Source organism: Armigeres subalbatus, chromosome 3 (genome assembly GCF_024139115.2).
Source record: "Armigeres subalbatus isolate Guangzhou_Male chromosome 3, GZ_Asu_2, whole genome shotgun sequence".
NCBI classification, from domain to species: domain Eukaryota; kingdom Metazoa; phylum Arthropoda; class Insecta; order Diptera; family Culicidae; genus Armigeres; species Armigeres subalbatus.
In genome coordinates this window covers 195772573-195793460 of record NC_085141.1, presented here as the reverse complement: position 1 = coordinate 195793460, position 20888 = coordinate 195772573, and the positions used below count along the sequence as shown (strand labels likewise).

At 36.9% G+C, this 20888-nt stretch overlaps 1 protein-coding gene across 1 annotated transcript; it reads right to left on the bottom strand.

Annotated features, from left to right (window-relative positions):
• Positions 1-14372: 14372 nt before the first annotated feature.
• Positions 14373-19128, bottom strand: LOC134224572 (innexin inx2). The gene is made up of 2 exons (XM_062703981.1): positions 17649-19128; positions 14373-15584 (listed from the first exon to the last, which is right to left on the bottom strand). The coding sequence occupies exon 1, from the start codon at positions 18887-18889 to the stop codon at positions 17810-17812; it is 1080 nt and encodes a 359-aa protein (XP_062559965.1). The 5' UTR covers positions 18890-19128; the 3' UTR covers positions 14373-15584; positions 17649-17809.
• Between the last annotated feature and the right edge of the window lie 1760 nt (positions 19129-20888).

Sequence of the window (20888 nt, the reverse complement as noted above, 5' to 3'; positions counted from 1 at the left end):
CTAACCGTATTTTTTTAAACATCAAAGTTTTTAGTATGAGTTTAGAATTAATTTCAGCAAGCTTGACATCCCAATTATCTGGTGTGATAATTACTAATATCCTCAATAATTATGGACTGTTTAATGAAGTACATATTTTCATCATTTCAGATTGTTTTAAAACCACCTAGAACTTTTCACTTTTTTAATGTGTCCGTAGGACTACAAAGATCAATTTTGATCTACTGATAAATTTGACGAACCTAATGTATCGTTATAAATGAAAGCAGACTACGGAATCAGATATGGCTTCGTTCAAAGAACAATATCACTGAAGTTTACTAAACAAAAGAATTATTTCCTGAGTTTCTGCAAAAAATGAACAAAGGCGACACAAATTATGTAATTTGTTTTGCCGTGTGACAAATGGGCAGTTAATCAAGTGATCAGGTGCATATTTGAATTTTCCATGTGAACTGAAAATGGTTAGATGCACACAACCTGTATACCTACATCCAATTAAAAGAATGAATATTAATTGCGAACAAGTAGCAGGTTTCAGTTTTTAAGAATGATTTATTTCAACCGATGCAACAAACTGAAAGAAACCTTGGTCAATTGGAGCAATTATACACCAACAGCTGCTGCATGTACTATCTCTAAGAACAACTATACTCATACATTTTTCCATACGATCTCAAGATCACCCAGCATCACCCCCCTATGTTTGGTATGTGTGAGCACAGCACGATCGTTATTATGTCGCCAGTCAACGTTTATTGTGACTGAATAAGGTTAAACGGAAAGGTCAATTGAATTGTACACATCTTAGTACTAGTTACGAATGGTGTGCATATTTGAACCAGTTGATCTGTGATGTTTGGCGTACATACCTTTGATCACAAAACAGTTTGCGCTATAATGAATTCGGTCGTACTTGCTAGTGAACGAGTGTTTTTTTTTATCGAATGATGCTCCAGGTTCGATCATTTTTGTTTTTTTTACCAAAACATTAAGATCTCTGACCCGGAGGGAATCGAACCGGATTCAAGCTTTAATTGACAATATTACTAACCTAGGTTGGCCATATATGAATTTGGCGAAGCGGAGTGCTTCGGGCATACTGATTGATTTTAGCGTCATGCCAAATTACGTTACTTTATAACAATGTGTTCAGAATAGGGACTGAATACCCGAGCAGGAGAAAATAACTCTATAATACCTAATTCTGTTATTGATAACTTACGGGAACGTCCACAAATTACGTAACGCTTAGAGGGGGGAGGGGGGGTTGAGTGAAGTGTGACGATCCATACAAAATTTTCAGATGCTTCATACAAAAAGTGTGACATAGGGGGGAGGGGGGTTGAAAAAGTCCATTTTTTGCGTTACGTAATTAATGGATCTTCCCTACTCTGTTATGAACTTTGTGTGCATAAGAGGTAAACTACAAAAGGAACAATACCAAAAAATATTATGCAAAATACTTCAGGCATAACAAACATCACTTATAAAAATACTAAACGCATAACAAATCATTATTCGTTTGGTTTTAAAATACCTAGACATGTTATGCCTGAAGCATTTTACATATAAATTTTTGGTATTTTACCTCTCATGCAAGGCAAGTTCATACCAACATCTGTTCTCAAGGTCGTCGCTCATGCCCCGGTAACAGGTAACTCAAATTGTTAGCTTTGTTACGGTAGACTTCGTAGATTAGATCACTATTGATCTATTGATCTATCCTATATAGATTCTTATATTTTTCCAGAATAAAGGATGATAAACCCGTGTGCGCTGCAATGCTGGATAATTTCATTTTGCTCCGCTCCGGAAAAAAAATGCGGTTACAGTCCGAGATACTACTTATTGTGGCGTATCATCGGTCATTTAGGTCTCCCGTGACGGCTATTCCGAAAATCAAATCGACCATATATGTACGGTCCAAGGATGTTATCGATCATTTAATAATCTGCAATCGATAATTTAGTAGTTTTTCAATAACTCATTCCAGAGGCTAAATTTCAAAATGTGTTGTATGGTGGACTTCTAGTAAAAAGGCTTATCTACAACTCTGCCTAATAGTTCGTTGTTTGAATTTCACTAATAACGGAGTTATAGCGCTAATAGCAGTTATCTATAATAATGATTGAAATTTTGTTATCACTTAGTATGAGTTACTGTAATTAGCGCCGTAACTCCTTTAATAGTGGAATTCAAACATCGATCTGTCAGGCAAAGTTGTTGAAAAACCTTCGCACTAGAAGTCCGCCATACAACAGATTTTGAAATTAAGCCTCTGTAATGAGTTATTGACAAACTACTGAATGATCGAACGCAGATTACTAAATGATCGATAACATCCTTGGTACGGTCCATCTAAATGTGCAGAATAAACGTAGTGACGATATTGCGCCTGATCGGCGAAATTCATTTGCACATTGCGTGGATTCGTCGGTAGGTAGAAAAAGTTGGAGAACGATTCGACGAATCATCAAATGGAAAGGTGGAGATGCCACTGTAAGGAACTGTAGAGAAGTGTTGCAGATATTCCGGAAGTTAGCGAATGAACTTCCACTAACAAAGCCTTCATCGTCACCAGCGAGAAAATCCGGAAGGACTGCGCACACAGAGAAAACAATGGATCACCGATCAACCAGGAAGATAGAGGTGATCCATTAATTACGTAACGCAAAAATGGACTTTTCACTTTCCTAATCGACTGGATGCAGGGTATAAAGATGCTACATGCGCTAAATGGCGAGGCAATATGTTGCAGTGTAGGAGAGGTTGCCCGGTTGTGGGCATAGTTAGCTATTTTAGCCATAACTAGGCTGACCATACGTACCGTATTTAACGGACAGTCCCGTTTTTTAGACCTGTTTGTGCTGTCCCGTCGTAATCTGAAAAATTCTCAATTTGTCCCGTTTTTCATTGATTCTGCATTGATAATTTCCCTATTAGAGAGATTTACAGCTCTCGGCTGGCTCATCTCTCAACAAAAAAAGTGGACAAAACCCATAAAAAAAGTTTGAGATTTTATGTTATTAGTGTTGCTTAAAAATAATGCTTTCTATGCCGTTTTGTATTTTCCACTTTTCTTAAGCTTTTAAACGGTTAATGACAACAGGTGCTTCTCCGGGAGATTTTTAACACATCCAATGATTTTTTTTTGCTTATTCCGGAGGCATTAAAATTTGGCCAATTTTATCAGTGGATTGAACGGAATTAGTAACTTGGTAGACAAGTATTTCCTTAAAATCAGGTCACGCCTCAACGTCAATAAAATGAAGCTAAGGGACAGATATTCTAATTTTCAGATTAAGTTTATTTCACATTATTCTGTTTTAAATCTTCCGAAGTAGGTACTGTTGTTCAATAGTTTGATTCTTTTCGAATCATTTAAAGTCTTTCTTAATAATTCTGAATATTTCGAAATCATCCACTGTAAAAAAACCGACAGCATGAAACTAATAATTTATAATAAATCAACTGACAAAATCGAGTTTAAGGCAGTTTCAAACCGAGGGAAAATTTGGTCGTATTATAGGCTAGATCTATGGTCCGCACGTACTTTAAGGCTTGTTCACACACCAGGATCTTGTCTGTTAATTTCGCTCCCATGTGTGTGGATGGGATTTATGGGATTCCGTTATGAAAATTAGCAATTCGGCTCGATTTAAATACAATCCGGCAGAAATCTGCGAGAGTCTGAGCTTCAAATCAGGCTATAAATAGGCCAGGATTTTTACCTTTCCGCGACGAAATTGCATGAGTCCCGCTGTTTTAGGAGCACATGGGAACAAAACCAATTAACAAGATTCCCGAAGTGTGAGGTTACTTTAAGCGTAATCGAACATCAATTTCGATCAAAAGGACTGTGAATTGATTAGATTGGTACTTTGACTATTGTTTGTTATTTTCAAATATTCAGAATTGAAAAGTTTTGATATTGGTCAATATCAAAACCTTAATGCATGTATAAGAGTAGATTAAAATAAAATGTCAAAGTTCCCATTTTTTATATTCCTTCGTGTTTTTGGGCTGCTTTCCATGGAAGAGTGAAATATTTGTTGTTGAGTATTTTTCCACAAATAACTTAGAATCCAAAAGTATGGTGGTGAATTATTCACTCTAAAATATTTCTAATTTCTTACAAGAAAAATGAAAATTAAGCCCCTAAATATTGCAATTTCCACAGCTCTTGAGGTTTTTTGACATGTCCCGTTTTGCAAGCGTGTTTGTCCCGTTTTTTCACCCAAATTATCTGGTCAGCCTAGCCATAACTTCTTTAGGAAATAAATATTTATATAGACATATGCATATCAATAGAAAGCTACACACCTTAGTTAACTACTAACGGGAAATTAATTTTATGCAGCAGACAGTTCTATGTATAATCATGAAATATTGTAAATTTATAGCATAAATATTCATTTCAATTATCTTTTTGCAATAATTTAATCAAATTTATAGCACACTAGTCGACCCGGCAGACGTTGCCCTGCATAGTAGGCGAAAATGTGCGTTGTGAACTGCCTTAGTTTTTCACGATTTACTCAACCCTATTCGTGATTTTTGCATGAAGAAATATCATATAAACCCGTCGGAAATTTGCTTGCTGTGCACCGACCTGTGGTCGGATCGTTGTCGAGAACCATTTTCACCGGATTACTGTCCGACATTCTGACTACGTGCCTTCCACCGCAGTCGTCCGATTTTCGCGGTGTGAACGATGTTGATGCAACTCGTGGTTCATTCACCTCCTCCACGTACCGTCCGTCATCTGCACCTCACCATAAATGGTACGTAGCACTTTCCTTTCGAAAACACCCACTGCGAGTTGGTTCTCCACGAGCATCGTCCAGGTCTCGTGTCCGTAGAAGCTACCGGTCTAATAAGCGTTTTGAAGATAGTCAGTTTGGTACGGCGGCGAACTCTATTCGATCGCTTTGCGGAGTCCAAAGTACGTACGATTTCCTGTCATGACGCGTCTCCGAATTTCTCTGCTGGTATCGTTATCGGAGGTCTGAGAGCCCAAGTACACGAATTCTTCAACCACCTCGATTTCTTCACCACCAATACAAACTCGTAGTGGGTGGCTTACGTTGTGCTCTCTTGAGCCTTTTCCTATCATGTACTTCGTCTTCGATGTGTTGATGACTAGTACAATCCATTAGTCGGCGGCATAAAAATTGGACGAGTAGGCGGCGTTCAGCAATGTGATTGCGCGGTAGTTGCTACAACTCAGCTTATCGCCCTTTTTGTAGATGGGACACACGACACCTGCCATCCACTCCTGCGGCAGAACCGCATCCTCACAAACCTTGGTAATTACCCAGTGCAGCGCTCTAGCCAGAGCCTCACCACCGTGTTTAAACAGCTCTCCTGGTAGTTGGTACACTCCAGGGGCTTGTTGTTTTTCGGCGGGCCCATGTTCAATACCATACCGCCGCCGTTGTCTGCCATATCGCCATTCAGGTGCGTAGTGCTGCTGCCACTTTTGGATCATCTCACGCTCGTTCGTATAAACTCGTAGATCTCTCGTGCGTTATTACCGCGGTACAATTGCTCCGTCTCTTCACGGTCTCGATCTTCCTGCTGGCGCTTTTTCCTCCGAAAAATCGAGTTTCGTCTGTTCCGTTCTGTATCGTGCCTCGTTCGCCCTCGTGCGGTGTTCCAGCACCTTGTCAAACACTTTTGAAAAGTCAAAATAAATAGCATCAACCTGGCTACGGTTTTCCAATTCCCAAAGAACTGTGTACGTAAACACCATTAGGTTGGATATCATCGAGCGCGTTTTCATGAACCCCTGTTGATTGTTGGAAATGATGGACTGTGCTGCTGGGTATAACACGCCATGTAAAAAAAAATCAAAAATTTAGCATTATGTATGTTGCCGGATTTGTAGACGGGAACGATTAAAGCATGCTGCCAAGCATCCGGGAAAACACACTCGCTTATTGAAAATTGAAGCAATGGGCAATGCCAGTGATGAAGCACATTGTATGCTGAAGGTGGACGGTAGACGATCGGGTCCCGGTTTGATATGTCGTTCGAGCTGAGAGTTTCAAAAATATCCGTATTGCTGAACATGACTTGAGGAAGCCGGACGGAAGACTTTCAATGTCAGACCGCATCGTGCTTTCGTGCTGTGCGGTTCTTTCTCTCTTACTACCCGAAGCTATTTTAATTTCAACGGTGCTTCTTAGCGCTATTTGTACCCACTGATCCCGTTACGATCTTTGCAAGGACCCGTGCCTTCGTTTTACGTTGGACCCGTTTGCGGAAGTAAAATTCCGACAAGCGGTGGTAATCCTGCAGGGACACCGTTCTGGGAAAAAACCTCTTAGAAGGTCACGTCTCCACGCTCAGCAATGAGTATTAACAAAAACAAGAGGAAGGGGGAGTCTCTGAATTCTCCTCTTCCTTCAAAGAAACAAGGTTTCAAGACCGCCCTGCCCAAGCGCGGAAAAAATAGAAGGAAGCTGGAGACTTCAGATATTCCTTCTAAATCTAATGATGACATTGTTTCTTCTCCTATCGAACTGAGCAATCAGTTTGCAATGTCCGCTCTCTAAAGGGTAAGGAAGATGAATTATTCAACTTCCTAACAGTTCATAATGTGCATATTGCCATTATAACAGAAACTTATTTAAAACCAGGACTCTCCATTAAAAGAGATCCAAATTATTTTATCTACAGAAATGATCGTCTTGACAGCGCCTATGGTGGGGTAGCCATTGTCATCAATATACGTATCAAACATAAATTATTTTCTTCGTTCGAAACCAAAGTTTTTGAAACCTTGGGAGTTTCTGTTGAAACAAATTTTGGACAATTTTCCTTCATTGCAGCCTACTTGCCTTTTCAATGCAATGGGCAGCAAAAGAATTTGTTGAAAGCTGATCTTCAAATTCTAACTCGCAACAAATCAAAATTCTTCGTAATTGGTGACTTTAATGCCAAACACCGTTAATGGAATAATGCTCAAAGCAATTCCAACGGTAAAATTTTATTTGAAGATTGTTCTGCGGGATATTATACTATTCAATATCCCAATGGACCAACTTGTTTTTCTTCCAGTCGAAATCCTTCTACAATTGATTTAGTTTTAACGGATTCAAGTCAGCTGTGTGGCCAATTGGTAACTCATGCTGACTTTGACTCTGATCACCTTCCTGTGACGTTTGAAATATTCTGAGAAATACCAACTATTCTGAGAAATACCAACTTTGAGATTAATGTCTCGAAGTTGGATCCCAGTTCAAAACCCTTTTGGAAATTAATGAAAATTCTAAAAAAAACCTCAAAAGCCAATTCCAGCGCTTAAAATGGCAAAAATTCTCAAAAACTTGCTCAGCATTTCGAGAGTGCCCATCATTTTAGTCTAGGTCTCACTAGTCCAATTGAGGATCAGGTTACACGGAGCTTCGAAGACATTCTCAATCAAGAGAATGTTTTGACCCTTCGTTGGGAACTAATTTGGATGAAGTGAGATCTATTACTAGAAAAATTTAAAAATGAAAGCCCTGGGTGATGATGGCATTTTCTACATACTTATCAAAAACTTCCTGAGAGCTCTTTATCCTTTTTAGTTAATTTATTTAACAAATGTTTTCAATTGGCATACTTCCCAGATAAATGGAAAAACGCCAAAGTTGTTCCTATTTTGAAGCCGGACAAAAATCCAGCTGAGGCTTCTAGTTATCGCCCAATCAGTTTGCTTTCTTCAATAAGCAAACTGTTTGAAAAGATTATTTTAAATAGAATGATGGTTCATATTAATGACAATTCTATTTTTGCTGATGAGCAATTTGGTTTTCGTCATGGGCATTCAACCACCCATCAGTTATTAAGAGTAACGAATTTAATTCGGCTCAACAAATCTGAAGGATATTCGACTGGAGTTGCTCTTCTTGATATAGAGAAAGCATTTGACAGTGTTTGGCATGAAGGTTTGATTGTAAAATTGATGAATTTTAATTTTCCTCTGTACATCATTAAACTGATCCAAAATTATTTATCAGATCGCTCACTGCAGGTAAACTATCAGAATTCTAAATCTAATAGATTACCTGTAAGAGCTGGTGTTCCCCAAGGCAGCATACTGGGGCCCATTTTGTATAACATTTTTACTTCTGACTTACCTGATTTACCACCAGGGTGTCAAAAATCTTTGTTTGCAGATGACACAGGTCTCTCAGCCAAAGGGCGAAGCCTTCGTGTCATTTGTAGTGGATTGCAAAAAAGTTTGGATATTTTCTCCACTTACTTGCAAAAATGGAAAATTTCCCCGAATGCTTCCAAAACTCAGCTTATAATTTTCCCACATAAGCCGAGAGCTTCTTATTTGAAACCTTCTAGCAGACATATTGTCACTATGAATGGGGTTCCAATTAATTGGTCTAGCGAAACCAAATATTTAGGACTTCTGCTAGGTCAAAATTAACTTTAAAAATCACGTTGAAGGCCTTCAAGCCAAATGTAACAAATATATTAAGTGTCTATATCCACTTATAAACAGAAAATCAAAACTTTGTCTTAAGAACAAACTTTGATTTACAAACAAATTTTTAGACCTGTTATGTTGTGTGCTGTGCCAATATGGACTAGTTGCTGCAATACCAGAAAGAAGGCACTCCAGAGGTTTCAAAATAAAATTTTGAAAATGATTCTGAAGTTGCCTCCCTGGTATAGTACTAATGAACTTCATAGAATTTCTAATATTGAGACATTGCAACAAATGTCCAACAAAATAATTTTCAATTTTAGACAAAAATCGTTGCAATCTTCTATTGCTACGATTGACTTCTTTGTACCCTTAGTATAAAATAGGTTAAGTTTAGTTTAAGTTGAAAACATTGTAATTCCTACATGGTTCAGTTCAACCAGAGGAAAAAATTCTAACTGCCAGAGGCAATTGAAATGTATTAATAATAACTAAAATATGACATAGCAAATAAGGATGATAGTGTTAAGAAAACACGGAACACCTAGTCTAAGAGATGAATGCATATATATACTTCCACATTCACATTATTATTGTTATTTATTCAGACTAAGGCCGAAGTGGCCTGTGCGGTATATAAGAGTCTTCTCCATTCGGCTCGGTCCATGGCTACACGTCGCCAACCACGCAGTCTTCGGAGGGTCCGCAAGTCATATTCCACCTGATCGATCCACTTTGCCCGCTGCGCACCTCGCCTTCTTGTGCCCGTCGAATCTTTGTCGAGAACCATTTTCACCGGGTTACTGTCCAACATTATGGCTACGTGCCCGGCCCACCGCAGTCGTCCGATTTTCGCGGTGTGAACGATGGATGGTTCTCCCAACAGCTCAAGCAACTCGTGGTTCATTCGCCTCCTCCACGTACCATCCGCCATCTGCACCCCATCATAGCACTATGGGGCGGCTCCATACAAGTAGGTGGCCGAAAATATTTTCATTTCATTTCTGCAATATTTCACACTTATATCGTAAATTATTGTCTAAAAGATGTGTCGTTATTACTTCTAAGGTCTCCAAACTCCCTGGAATACAGACCTTTGATCTCTATGGAATATATCCCTTTTATCTACGAATGTCTCATGTACACAGCAGTCTATAGATGTGTATTTTATTGCAGCGCAGACCTGTAGAGTTCAAACTAGAAAATTGTATACTGTTTTTATGTGAATTGAGTTGTACAGATGTTCTAAGCTGCACAAGGACTCCGTCAAATACAGGCCATTGCATCTACATACGAAACAGGTTGTCTTTGTAGGATTTTTTCAGATTGGTTCAGGCTCTTAACCCGTAAAACAAGTAAAGGGAATACAATATAAAGCTCTATTCAAGCTAAACGAACTCCATGCAATAAAAGCCAAGATATATAAATATACTGCATCAACATTTATTTATTCATTATGTACATGAACATCCTCAACAAAATCATCATTTATTTCTTTTGGAGCGGGATGCGGCCTGCCATTTTTCAAATTTCAAATGCAGATTTTTCAATTTTGTATGGAGTTGAGTCTTTTTGTTTATCCACAGCGAAGCTTTGGCAGATATATTCCAAAGCTTTTTCAACGCGATCTACCTGACGTCCCTCGTGAGCTCTAAATACTTTAATGAGTTGCCTATAATTCATGATTGACCAAATAATAAGTACAAACACTTCACACGATTTACCTTCGCAATCACAACTCACTATGCACTCAGATAGACATTCATAAATGTTCTGTTTATTTATTTCACCTAGGTACATACCAATAATTATCGAAAGATGTCCTTAGGTACAGACATTTTGCTTCTTGTATTCACATATTGGATTTTAATTAATATCAAAATTTTACTTTTTATGAAATAATTTCAAATGAAGCTTAGAGTATTTTCGTAACCCTCAAGAGTATATTGTTTTTTTTTCATATTTATTTGCTTGATACTTGATAGATAATGAGTTGCCTCCTCTTGGTGAGCCTCCGCCAAATGGAGTATCATATAGCTGCATAAGCTATCGTGTACACGGCCTACCACGAAGCCTACGACACTTTTCGTGTTATCTACTATCTATTTTAACTGTTCTTGATGGTCTTTTTGTCATATGCATGGGATTTGTATCCAGCCCATCACAGTCTGCCGTGTATTATGAGAATAATTACATTTAATGTTTCAAAATTAATGACTTTTTTTTTTCGAAAAAGTGATCGGAATCGCAGATTTGCAGCCATAAGCAGCTGGAATTTGTTTTAATGCCTTCTGGGAGGTCCAAAGAAAGTCGTAGTTGTAGTCGCTAAGCGAAACTTTGAGAAACTTTTTGTATGAAAAACAATTTTTTTTTCTTCGGGTCATTTTCGGATGTTTCACTACCTATTTTCCCATAACTAGTTTTCTCATAACCGTTCTTCGCAAGTCCATGAAACAAGCTTTCAGAAACTTTTTAAAGAGTTGGAAAAGAGCTACTGTAGCCGAAGATATTGACAGTTGAATAATGCATTGATTTTTCAAGAACTAAAAAGTGTCTGGCTCTAATGCCTATATCTTGATAACCATATGGCTTAGAGTGCTGATATTCTGGGGTTTAATGCTCCAAAGCATTAGCATTTAGTAGGTCAACTTGAATTACGAATCAGAGAAATTCGATTTTTTTATTTTCGGCCACCTGATTCCCCATAGTGCATAGATGGTACGCAGCACTTTCCTTTCGAAAACTCCAAGTTCGCATTGGTCATCCACGAGCATCGCCCAGGTCTCGTGTCCGTAGAGGACTACCGGTCTAATCAGCGTTTTGTAGATTGTCAGTTTGGTATGGCGGCGAACTCTATTCGATTGGAGCGGAGCGTACGATTTCCAGCCACTATGCGTCTCCGAATTTCTCTGCTGGTATCATTTTCGGCAGTCACCAGTGAGCCCAAGTACACAAATTCTTCTACCACCTCGATTTCGTCACCACCGATGCATACTTCCCAGTAAACCACATATCGTATAACAAACAGCAAATGAAGTCGCATTTGCGTCCATTAAAAATCTAAATCGCATTCAGAATCAAACTTTGTCAGATTATTGTCGTATTGTTGTATTGAATGCATCGTATACGATAATTTTTACCATTGAAAATCAATCGTAATATTGTAAATAAAAACTCGCAATGACTTATATTCCTTGCAATATCCTATATCAGTGCAAATGAATGTCTACGTAAATCGTAAAACAATCGAAACCACTTCAGTCCAAATGGCTTGTAGACGTTTCAAGCAGTTGTAAAGATATAAATTGTGTAGTTTATGTTGAACAAAAATCCATCTCAATTCATGATGTGCAGTATGGTGCAGTGGTAAAGTATCCGCCTGCAAATCTAAAGATCGCATGTTCAAGACTTGGTGCTGATAAGATTTTTTTATTTTCTTTATTTTAATGTTTAATCGTAATAATGTTCTTTTGATGTCGGGAAAAATCGTAAAATAAAACTCGTAAATACCTATATCGCCTCCACATTGGTACGTATATAGCCAATCTGTGTATTATATACGATTAAGTTGGTTCTTATATAATAACCTATATCAAGAGTTATAGGTATCAAAATGTTGACTGGGTTGCGATGGGTGGTTCACATTATCTTTTCTTGAACCTCTTCCTATCATGTACTTCGTCTTCGACGTGTTGATGACTATACCGATCTGCTTGGCTTCCTTCTTCAGCCTGATGTTGGCTTCCTCCATCTTCTCAAAGTTACGTGCCATAATATCTATGTCGTCGGCGAAGCCAAATAGCTGGACGGACTGATTGAAAATTGTACCACTCGTGTTAATCCCTGCTCTTCGTATTACCCCTTCCAAAGCGATGTTGAATAGCAGACACGAAAGACCATCACCTTGCCGTAGCCCTCTGCGGGTTTCGAAGGGACTCGAGAATGCCCTGAAACTCGAACAACGCACAACACCCGATCCATCGTCGCTTTGATCAACCGTGTCAGTTTATCCGGAAATCCGTGTTCATGCATTAGCTGCCATAGCTGGTCCCGATCGATTGTATCATATGCGGCCTCGATGAATAGATGATGTGTGAGCACTAAGGTGGCTCAAATTAGTATGGGAAAAACTTTTTTCAATTATTTTATGGGCTGCTCTTTTATTCAGTTTTATTTGATGCCCTGATGCTCTGGATAAAATTTCAGCCTAATCGGTCAACGTTTGGGCGGTGCTAAACTCGTTGGAAGTTTATATGCAAGAATGTATGCAGAACATCCAAAAACAGTGAATTGCAGTTGGATGGCACAACTTACGATGAAAAACTGTGATACTCATTCACATCTTGAAGAATTTAATACAGAATGTTATGCGAATCTTTGAACCTTTGAAAAGAAATAAATTCACCCCCACAACACTCCAGTAAAATGCTAATATTTTTGCCTAATAAACTCCAATCTTCTCGCGGTTTCCAGCATAACATTCTTTATTTAATTCTACAAGAACTGAATGAGTATCATGGTTCTTGATCGTAAATTATGCCGTCCAACTGTAAATGGTTCTGCATACATTTTTCCATATAAACATCCAACGAGTTTCGCACCGCCCAAACGTTGACCGATTTGGCTGAAATTTTGTCCAGAGCATCAGGGCATCAAATAGAACCGAATAAAAGGGCGGCCCATCAAAAAATTTGAAAAAGTGTTTTTTGAGCTACCCTAGTGGGCACGTTGTATTCGCGGCATTTCTGCAGTACTTGGCGAATGGCGAACACCTGGTCCGTGGTGGAGCGTTGGCCCATAAAACCCGCCTGGTACTGCCCCACGAACTCCCTTGCAATTGGTGCTAGTCGACGACATAAAAGACGGCACATTCACATAGTATGATGGTTTTACAAATATTTAAAGGTACCAACTGATTTTTATCCTTAGTTAGATATATTTTTCTAGATATCGAAGAGGGGCGTTTTTACCAGGTGGTAAAAAAGAAAGTTTACCGCCCGTCAAAGGTGAAAAAGCGTCTAAAATAACTCTTTATTTGTAATTTCATTCAAGAAAGTGGTCAAATTACGATCCCCAGCCAGAACCAAAGCCCAGTAAACGATCCTATTTTTCAGCATTATCCAAGAGTTCTCAAAACTTTTCTTTTTCGGTTTATGTTATATGGAAATAATTATAATTATCGATGCTTTTTTGCATTTCTCGTAAACTAAGCAGAATCAATCCAGAAACAAACTTCTTTCAAAATTAATAGTACAGTCCGATTTTTGTTGTTTTGCAAATGATGTCTACACTATTTAGTAGGATCTCTAAACTACCAAAAACAATAATTTGAGTTTTAATTTAAAGTATTGTTTCGGAGAAATATCAATTTTGGAAAGGGGTGCCATCGAATGCAGCTTGTTACGAGAAAATCGGTTGAGAATTATTATATGAAAAGTTGACTAATGTTTTTCGGATTTTGTGTGCACACACGCACATACATACACACACACACAAACACATACACACGGACAGGCAGAAATTTACTCAGCTCGAAGAGCAGAGATGATTAAACATATAACGTCATAGGTCTCTGAGCCTTTTATAAAAATATCGATTTTGGAGTGAAATAATAGCCTTTTGGTACAACTTTGTTGTACGAGAAAGGCAAAAGTAAGAGCTGTAGTGTGAATCGGCCCGAAGAAATGGCCTGATATTGATCCAAAATCAAGCGACTGTTTGACCAAAACTCAATTATTGCACTTTTCAATGATTAGTTTCGAATTTAAATAAAAATAGTTGAGGGCTTTAAAAATGATGAATAATTTGGAAAAGTTAAAGATTGAGAATGAAAATAAAAAAATTGGACTTCGAAATTGAAAAATAAAAATTAAATATACCTGATACGTTTGTTTTTTTCTCGTTTAATTCTTTAAAATTTCGGATGGTATACACGAAAATGCTATAAAAACTATTATCTTATTTTGTAGATTGATATTGAAATAGAATAAATGCTCAGATCTCTCTAAAATGCAGGCCAATCTATGTCTTTTCAAAATACGTGTTAATCTTTTATCCGAAAAATATTGACTGATTGTTGTGCGGAAGCTGGCTAGGAATAATATTTATATATAATATTAATGTGAATCACAATTCTTTACTACAGTCGTACATATGCGTCGAAAGGCTCCGAAATATATTGTTTCTGCTTATCACTAAAATCACTAAGATTGGACTCACTACTATAGACTGATATTAACAATTTGATTCATTCCCTTTCAACATTCATTCAAACAGCTTTTTAGAGATCAGGACTACTATATATTTTTATAGGATATGTAATAAAATATGCCTCTTTCAATCTACGTATGATTTAAATTGGTTAGAAAATGATAATATTTGAAATTTTCACAACACTTGAGTGCTTACTTATATCATTCAGTTCAAAAATGGAATGATGATGATACTGCTAGCTTTTTAGATTATTCATTCAATGCAAAGAGTGAATCATATTGTTAATATAGTCGATATAAAACATGGTTTAATGCTCCGTCAATTTTTTTTCGCATGTGTATTTTTCTTTATTGTGCATCTTTTTCTTGAGCATATGTTGAAACTACTTTCAATATCTTTATTATTTGTTTAAATAAAATGAGAAAATTAAGCAACCAATTCTGATAGCGTCGTTATTCGAAAAAAGGAGCATGGTACTAGAAAAAAAATGGAAAACAACATCGATCCATATTTAGCCCATCGTATCTTACCTATCGATAAACTTAAATGCATTAAAGTAGGTCGAAAGTGTATTGTGAAAGAATAATGTGATTTTGAATTGATTTTATTTTATTGTTGACACAGCAATTTTGAAAATGGGCTTGAGCTACTAATTGGAGAACCTTTACGTTTCTTCTTATTCCTAATCAGACGCATATTTTATGGCAGATTTCTCTTTCTGATTGTTTCTATCGCGCGAACATGGTTAGAGAGAATTTAAAAATATGCGGAGTTTAAAAATTGGAATGTCAAATTATTAGAAAATGATATCATTATTGTCACTAAGCCTATCTATGTCATTTCACGATCGGGTTCCATTTGAGGCACATTTAGCACTAATTGTTTTTATGGAGTGTTGATTCAGTCATCCTATTGTTACTACTATACCGAAACGATCCTGAAATGATAGAAAAGAAAAAAAACCGTTAAGGTTAAAAATGTGAAATTGTTAGTTAAAAGTTTTTAAAACAATAAGTTGAATCAACAAATTACAATTGCTTTTGCAATTTTTCATGAAAATTTTACATTTGTTTTTTTTTTTACTTCAGTGTCAAACTGAGAAATAGCAAAATCAGAAGTGCTGTATCTTCTAAGCAAAAACAATAACTGACCCTCAAGCATATCAGATGTTAGTGATAACACAGATAACATATATTTAGGCTGGTATGCGATATGTGTGTGGACATCTTCAAGTCTCGATTTGAATGTACTATACATTAAAACGCGATTGGCTATCGTTTGTAGATGGTTTGACGATCATTGTTTTGTAAAATGCTGCTCAAATATTTTGGGTTCCTCGATTGCTAAACATTCACGCCCGGATGAACTTTTGCAATCAGTTGAATGGATGGCAGAAGTTAGTTTTTCGCCCATGACCATTCTACGTTGATGGTAGGAAATGTTATGATTCGCAAAAAAAAACTCATGTTCTTACCTTATCCAATTTATTAGTTGGAAGCGAAAAAAGTAAGGGAAATGTTTGAAGGTTTGTGTACAAGACACGCCCGCATGGTATCCGTTAGACAATCTTTGAATTTTCAGGTTAATTTAAAAATGACGTAAAAAATAAGAAGTGAAGTAAAAAATAAGACACCAACCCCGTGTCGAAACGTTGGACAAATATAAATCTTGTTTTAATCCTTAAAGACTGCGTAGCCGTTTTGAGTTAAAAAAAAAAGTAAAAAATAAACCAGCATGTTGCCACAAAGCTCTAGAACCGTTGCATTTTTTGCTATAGCTAACTCAATTTTGACCAAAATGTCACTTACACCCCTCTACTTCTAACCCCCTCAATTAAGTTTATGAAAATCGTTTGAAGGTTTCCAAGACGATTAACATGAAAATCTTGCAAATCCATCGTAATAAGATGGAGGTGTTTCTAGTTTCTACAATCTTTCAACATCTAATTATCTTTCTAATTTTGAATTTCTTTTGAACTGTAAGTATTGAAAATTTAACGACATGTAAAAAGCAGCAAAGCAGCATTCCCAGCAAATGAATAAATCTTCGATATTGTATTGAATCTTATTGCACTTTCCATGCAATCAGTTTTTATTCATTAACTGGAACTCGGCATGCTTATCTATTTAGTGTTCTACTTACATTTCTACAATCATTTAATGAAAACTTTTCTATGACTGTGATTGCATGAATATGTATCTTGTGTTGCAATCACGATGCGTACACTATGCCCAGCGAGTAAAGTAAAGTAGTTTTTTGGACTAAAGTTAAGATATTCACGAGAATGATTTTTTTCAGGCCACAACGAAATGCAATCCAAACACAACACAAAAAAAAGATCACTAAAAATAAAACACTTGACTTTTATTATTAATCTCCCAAATTTGGAGTAAATTACATGCATATGTACGTTCCGTGAGGTCGCCAATTCAAATCTATGGATACGTAAAGTTAGCAGCGAAAAACCCACACAGATATCATCTCAATTAGTCGACATGAAAAAAGGAAAACGCAAGTGTTACTCCAGCTCAATCATCAAACTCGCATATGTGATAAATTCTAAGTATATTCTGCAAAGAGATTGCTTGAGATTATAAAACTTCTCAACATATTTTGAAACTTTATTAGATATAATTTATTATTTTTTTAAATTTCGCAAAGGTTCAAACGAACGAGTTATATTAAATCATCTCTTAAAAATTCCATCATTTTCCGATCGATATCTGCTGAGTTGAGGCTCGCACGTGATTGGAGTCGTGCATAACTTTTGTGAATTTATGGTAGCTTCCAACACTGCATATAATGAGCAATCAATGGCCGGGTAATAAGATCGGATAGAGATCATGTTCTCCAAATTCTCTAAACCGGTTTTCTAGCAAAAAAAATGTTCGCAGTGAATTTGAGCCGAAGCAATGAAACGGGAAAAATACAGTGTTCTGAATCATGTAGATTACTCTTCCCTCAATAGAATCGGATAAAAAATAAAGAAAGTGCTACAAACCTTTTCCGATGTTCGCCAGGCTGTGTTCAACAGGTTTTGTTCATCTCGTTCGTCTTATTCTTATTCTTTTCAACTGGGCAGGTTCGAAACCGCGATCGATGATTCACTTCTTGCTATCCGCTCCGTCTTCCGTTTTTTTTTACAAAATACTTATGTTTGCATTATACGACCTCTTTACCCTCTAGTCTTATAAAGAGATCATAAATAATTTCTTTATAAATTAGCGGATCGATATTTTTTCCTAACTGATACAGAATAAACCAATCTCCCAACTGACACTTAGATGAGATTAATTCGACTTCTTCATGTTCAGACAGACGTGACCTAGCGCGCAGCAAGTATAATCTTACTTTGGGCATCAGCACGACAGCAGCACGGTAAACCAATGATGCCCCGGTCAAAATTGTTAAAATAATGAACCAGAACCACAAAAAGACATAGATTTTCTCGTTAACAATATTCAAAGGCAACACACAGAGGCCATCGAATTTCTGAACGCTTCCGGAGGGACCATACTTGTGGAATGTACATTTTGTGACTTTAGGAAAAACACGAGCCATCGGATCGCCTCTATCCTCTGGTTCCATTTCAGTAAAACGCACAACATCGCTTCCGTATGTTGAAAATTCTCCATCGAGGAAGAAATCCATGAAATAAATTTGACCGAGGACATTCGCAAAATTAAGAACTTCACAAATAAAAAAGCGTATAGCATAGAAATTATGCCGGTTGATGTTTTCTACGAAGTAATCCACTAGAATCTTTTTGCGCTCATCCTTGCATTCATCATTGACAACGGGCATGTTGAGATCAAGTACCAACATCTTGATCCTGCCTGCTTCCCATGTCTTCCAGAGGTAGCGTGGAATATAGAATAGCATGGCTTGGAAGAAGAGCACAAAGCACACCCACTGATAGTATTTATGGTATTTCACTTCATCATGGCCGTCGACGTGACTTGACACTCCTGGCTGTGCAATATCTTTGCCTGCGATTCCGGTCAAGCGGTTCGGGATGGTGAAAGTTGAGTAGATCCAGCAATATGTATCCATCACATTTAGAGGAATTTCATCGACAATGCAGTCGATCGGGTCGCCAATGTATTGCCTCGACGTGACCAACAGCGAAAACGCTATTAGAATTACCACCGTTGCTTTGTAGTGCAGACGAAAAATATTGTTGTCGATGCATACTTGATCAAGTTTAAGAAGCCCCTTAACGGAGCCGAATACATCAAACATGGTGGACGCTTGGCTGCTTTGCGTTCAGCTTCACGTATTTCTTCTTTGCGCTTTCCCGACGCTTTTCGAATAAAAAAAAAACAACAAACAGTCACTTGAATTATTTTCACTAATTTGTTCACGCAGCAGATGTAAAATATTAAATCTCAGGGACACAAAAAGTCGTTTCTCCGTCAACCAATGTGAACGGTCGAGCGTACCAGAGGCAACTGTACTATCTTGCTCCTGTTCGTCCCAACGATTGTGTCTGTGTGGAACTCGCAGAGTGCAGACTGAAGATGAACGTAATAAATACAGGTACACAAATCATATATACATAGAGAATACATTCATGTGGTGATTCAATTACTGATGCAATACTTTACACAGAACGAATTATAAGATATATTGACATTAAAAATAACGATATTGGAACCTATTGGAACCAATTAATGTCTCTGTTGTTGTCTAATTGTTTACATTTTTTATGTATTTTGAAACAAGGTTTCCTTTTTTTCTAAAAGACTATACTCTCAAAACATCAAGTAAGCGACATGAAGTACTCCAAAATATTGTTTTGGTAGTTGTATTTTTCAACTTATTAAGGGTTCATTCCCATGTTTCACTCAGTCAACTAGTGGGCCTTGTGTTTGTGGAATAATGACAGAGTGCATCCACATATACACTTGGCTTAATGTTAATACATTTAGAAAAATTAGAAATGATGGTGTGAATCATATGTTGTGATTTAACCCGTTTACGCATACTCATATTGTCTTGATGGTGTCGTTGTTGAATCATGTGCGCTTTCAAGCAGCTTATCGAAGTGCATGTCACATAATAAGATTAATTTAAAAAACTGATTAATCTACCTAGCGGTATTGTTCATTTCTTTCCCCAATTTGGAGGACTGAAAATGGACAAATTGGGACAGAATGGATTTGGAACAGAAAATGGACAAATTGGGACAGAATAAGTCGCATCATTCCATTGCTATCAATTAAAATCATATCTTATCGCTGTTTCTTAGATCTAAAAAATCAATTAAATATAGATTGTCACTATCATAACTGGAAGATCATCTTTTTTTGCTGACAAGAATAAGAGGTACAAAGAGAACCGTAACGTCATTCTGTAGTTTATAACATTCTCATCCCTAGTTTATTACCTTATTGCACACATACCGACACATAATATCTTCAATAAAGAAATGTCTCCGGGATCTCCCTTGTTTGTTTTTGAAATGGTCCTGTATAATATACGTGTACGTATTAACTAAAAATTATACAATAATGTCTTTTAATACTTTGATATTGCTTTACGAGTTCAGTAGAAGTTAACTTCGCTTTAAATTTAGAGAAGCTATCATTTATCTCAATCATTAAAATATGCCAATGAAAAGCATCGTACTTAAAGTGAGTGAATGTCGCGTAAGTGGCGACACTCTATGTTCAATGCTGTAAGCTCTTTAAAGGTTGCTGTCTTTGCTTCCACTAACATTACACTGTAAACCCGGCATTACTCATTAAAGAGTAAAATGAACCCATTTTTTGACGATATATGAAACTGTCAAAATAATGGGTATTTTGAAAATTTTGATTGTGGGTAATTTGTGTCCACTTTCAAGTTCAATGATTTTACCCATTAATGGGTGAAAAAATAGTTTGCGGCAAATCTACATAAGCCTGCCGTTACGAAAAGTTGACTGAAGTTAAAGTGAGCATTGTTTTAGTTTTATTTGGTTTGTATGTTTCAATTTATATTATTTACTAGCTGACCCGGCGAACTTTGTCTCGCCCAAAACTGATCAATTTGCTGATATATTTTTTTACGTACACAATTTATCTAAAAAACAAACCGGTTTTTCAAAATAATTTTTCCTTTTTTGACATTATTTTATCATGACACTTTCGAATTAATTTAGTAGCCAAACCAAAATTAACAAAAATCGATCTTTCCGTTATCTGATGATAATGTCAACTTAAATGACATGATTTGAAATTATCATACAAAATGCACG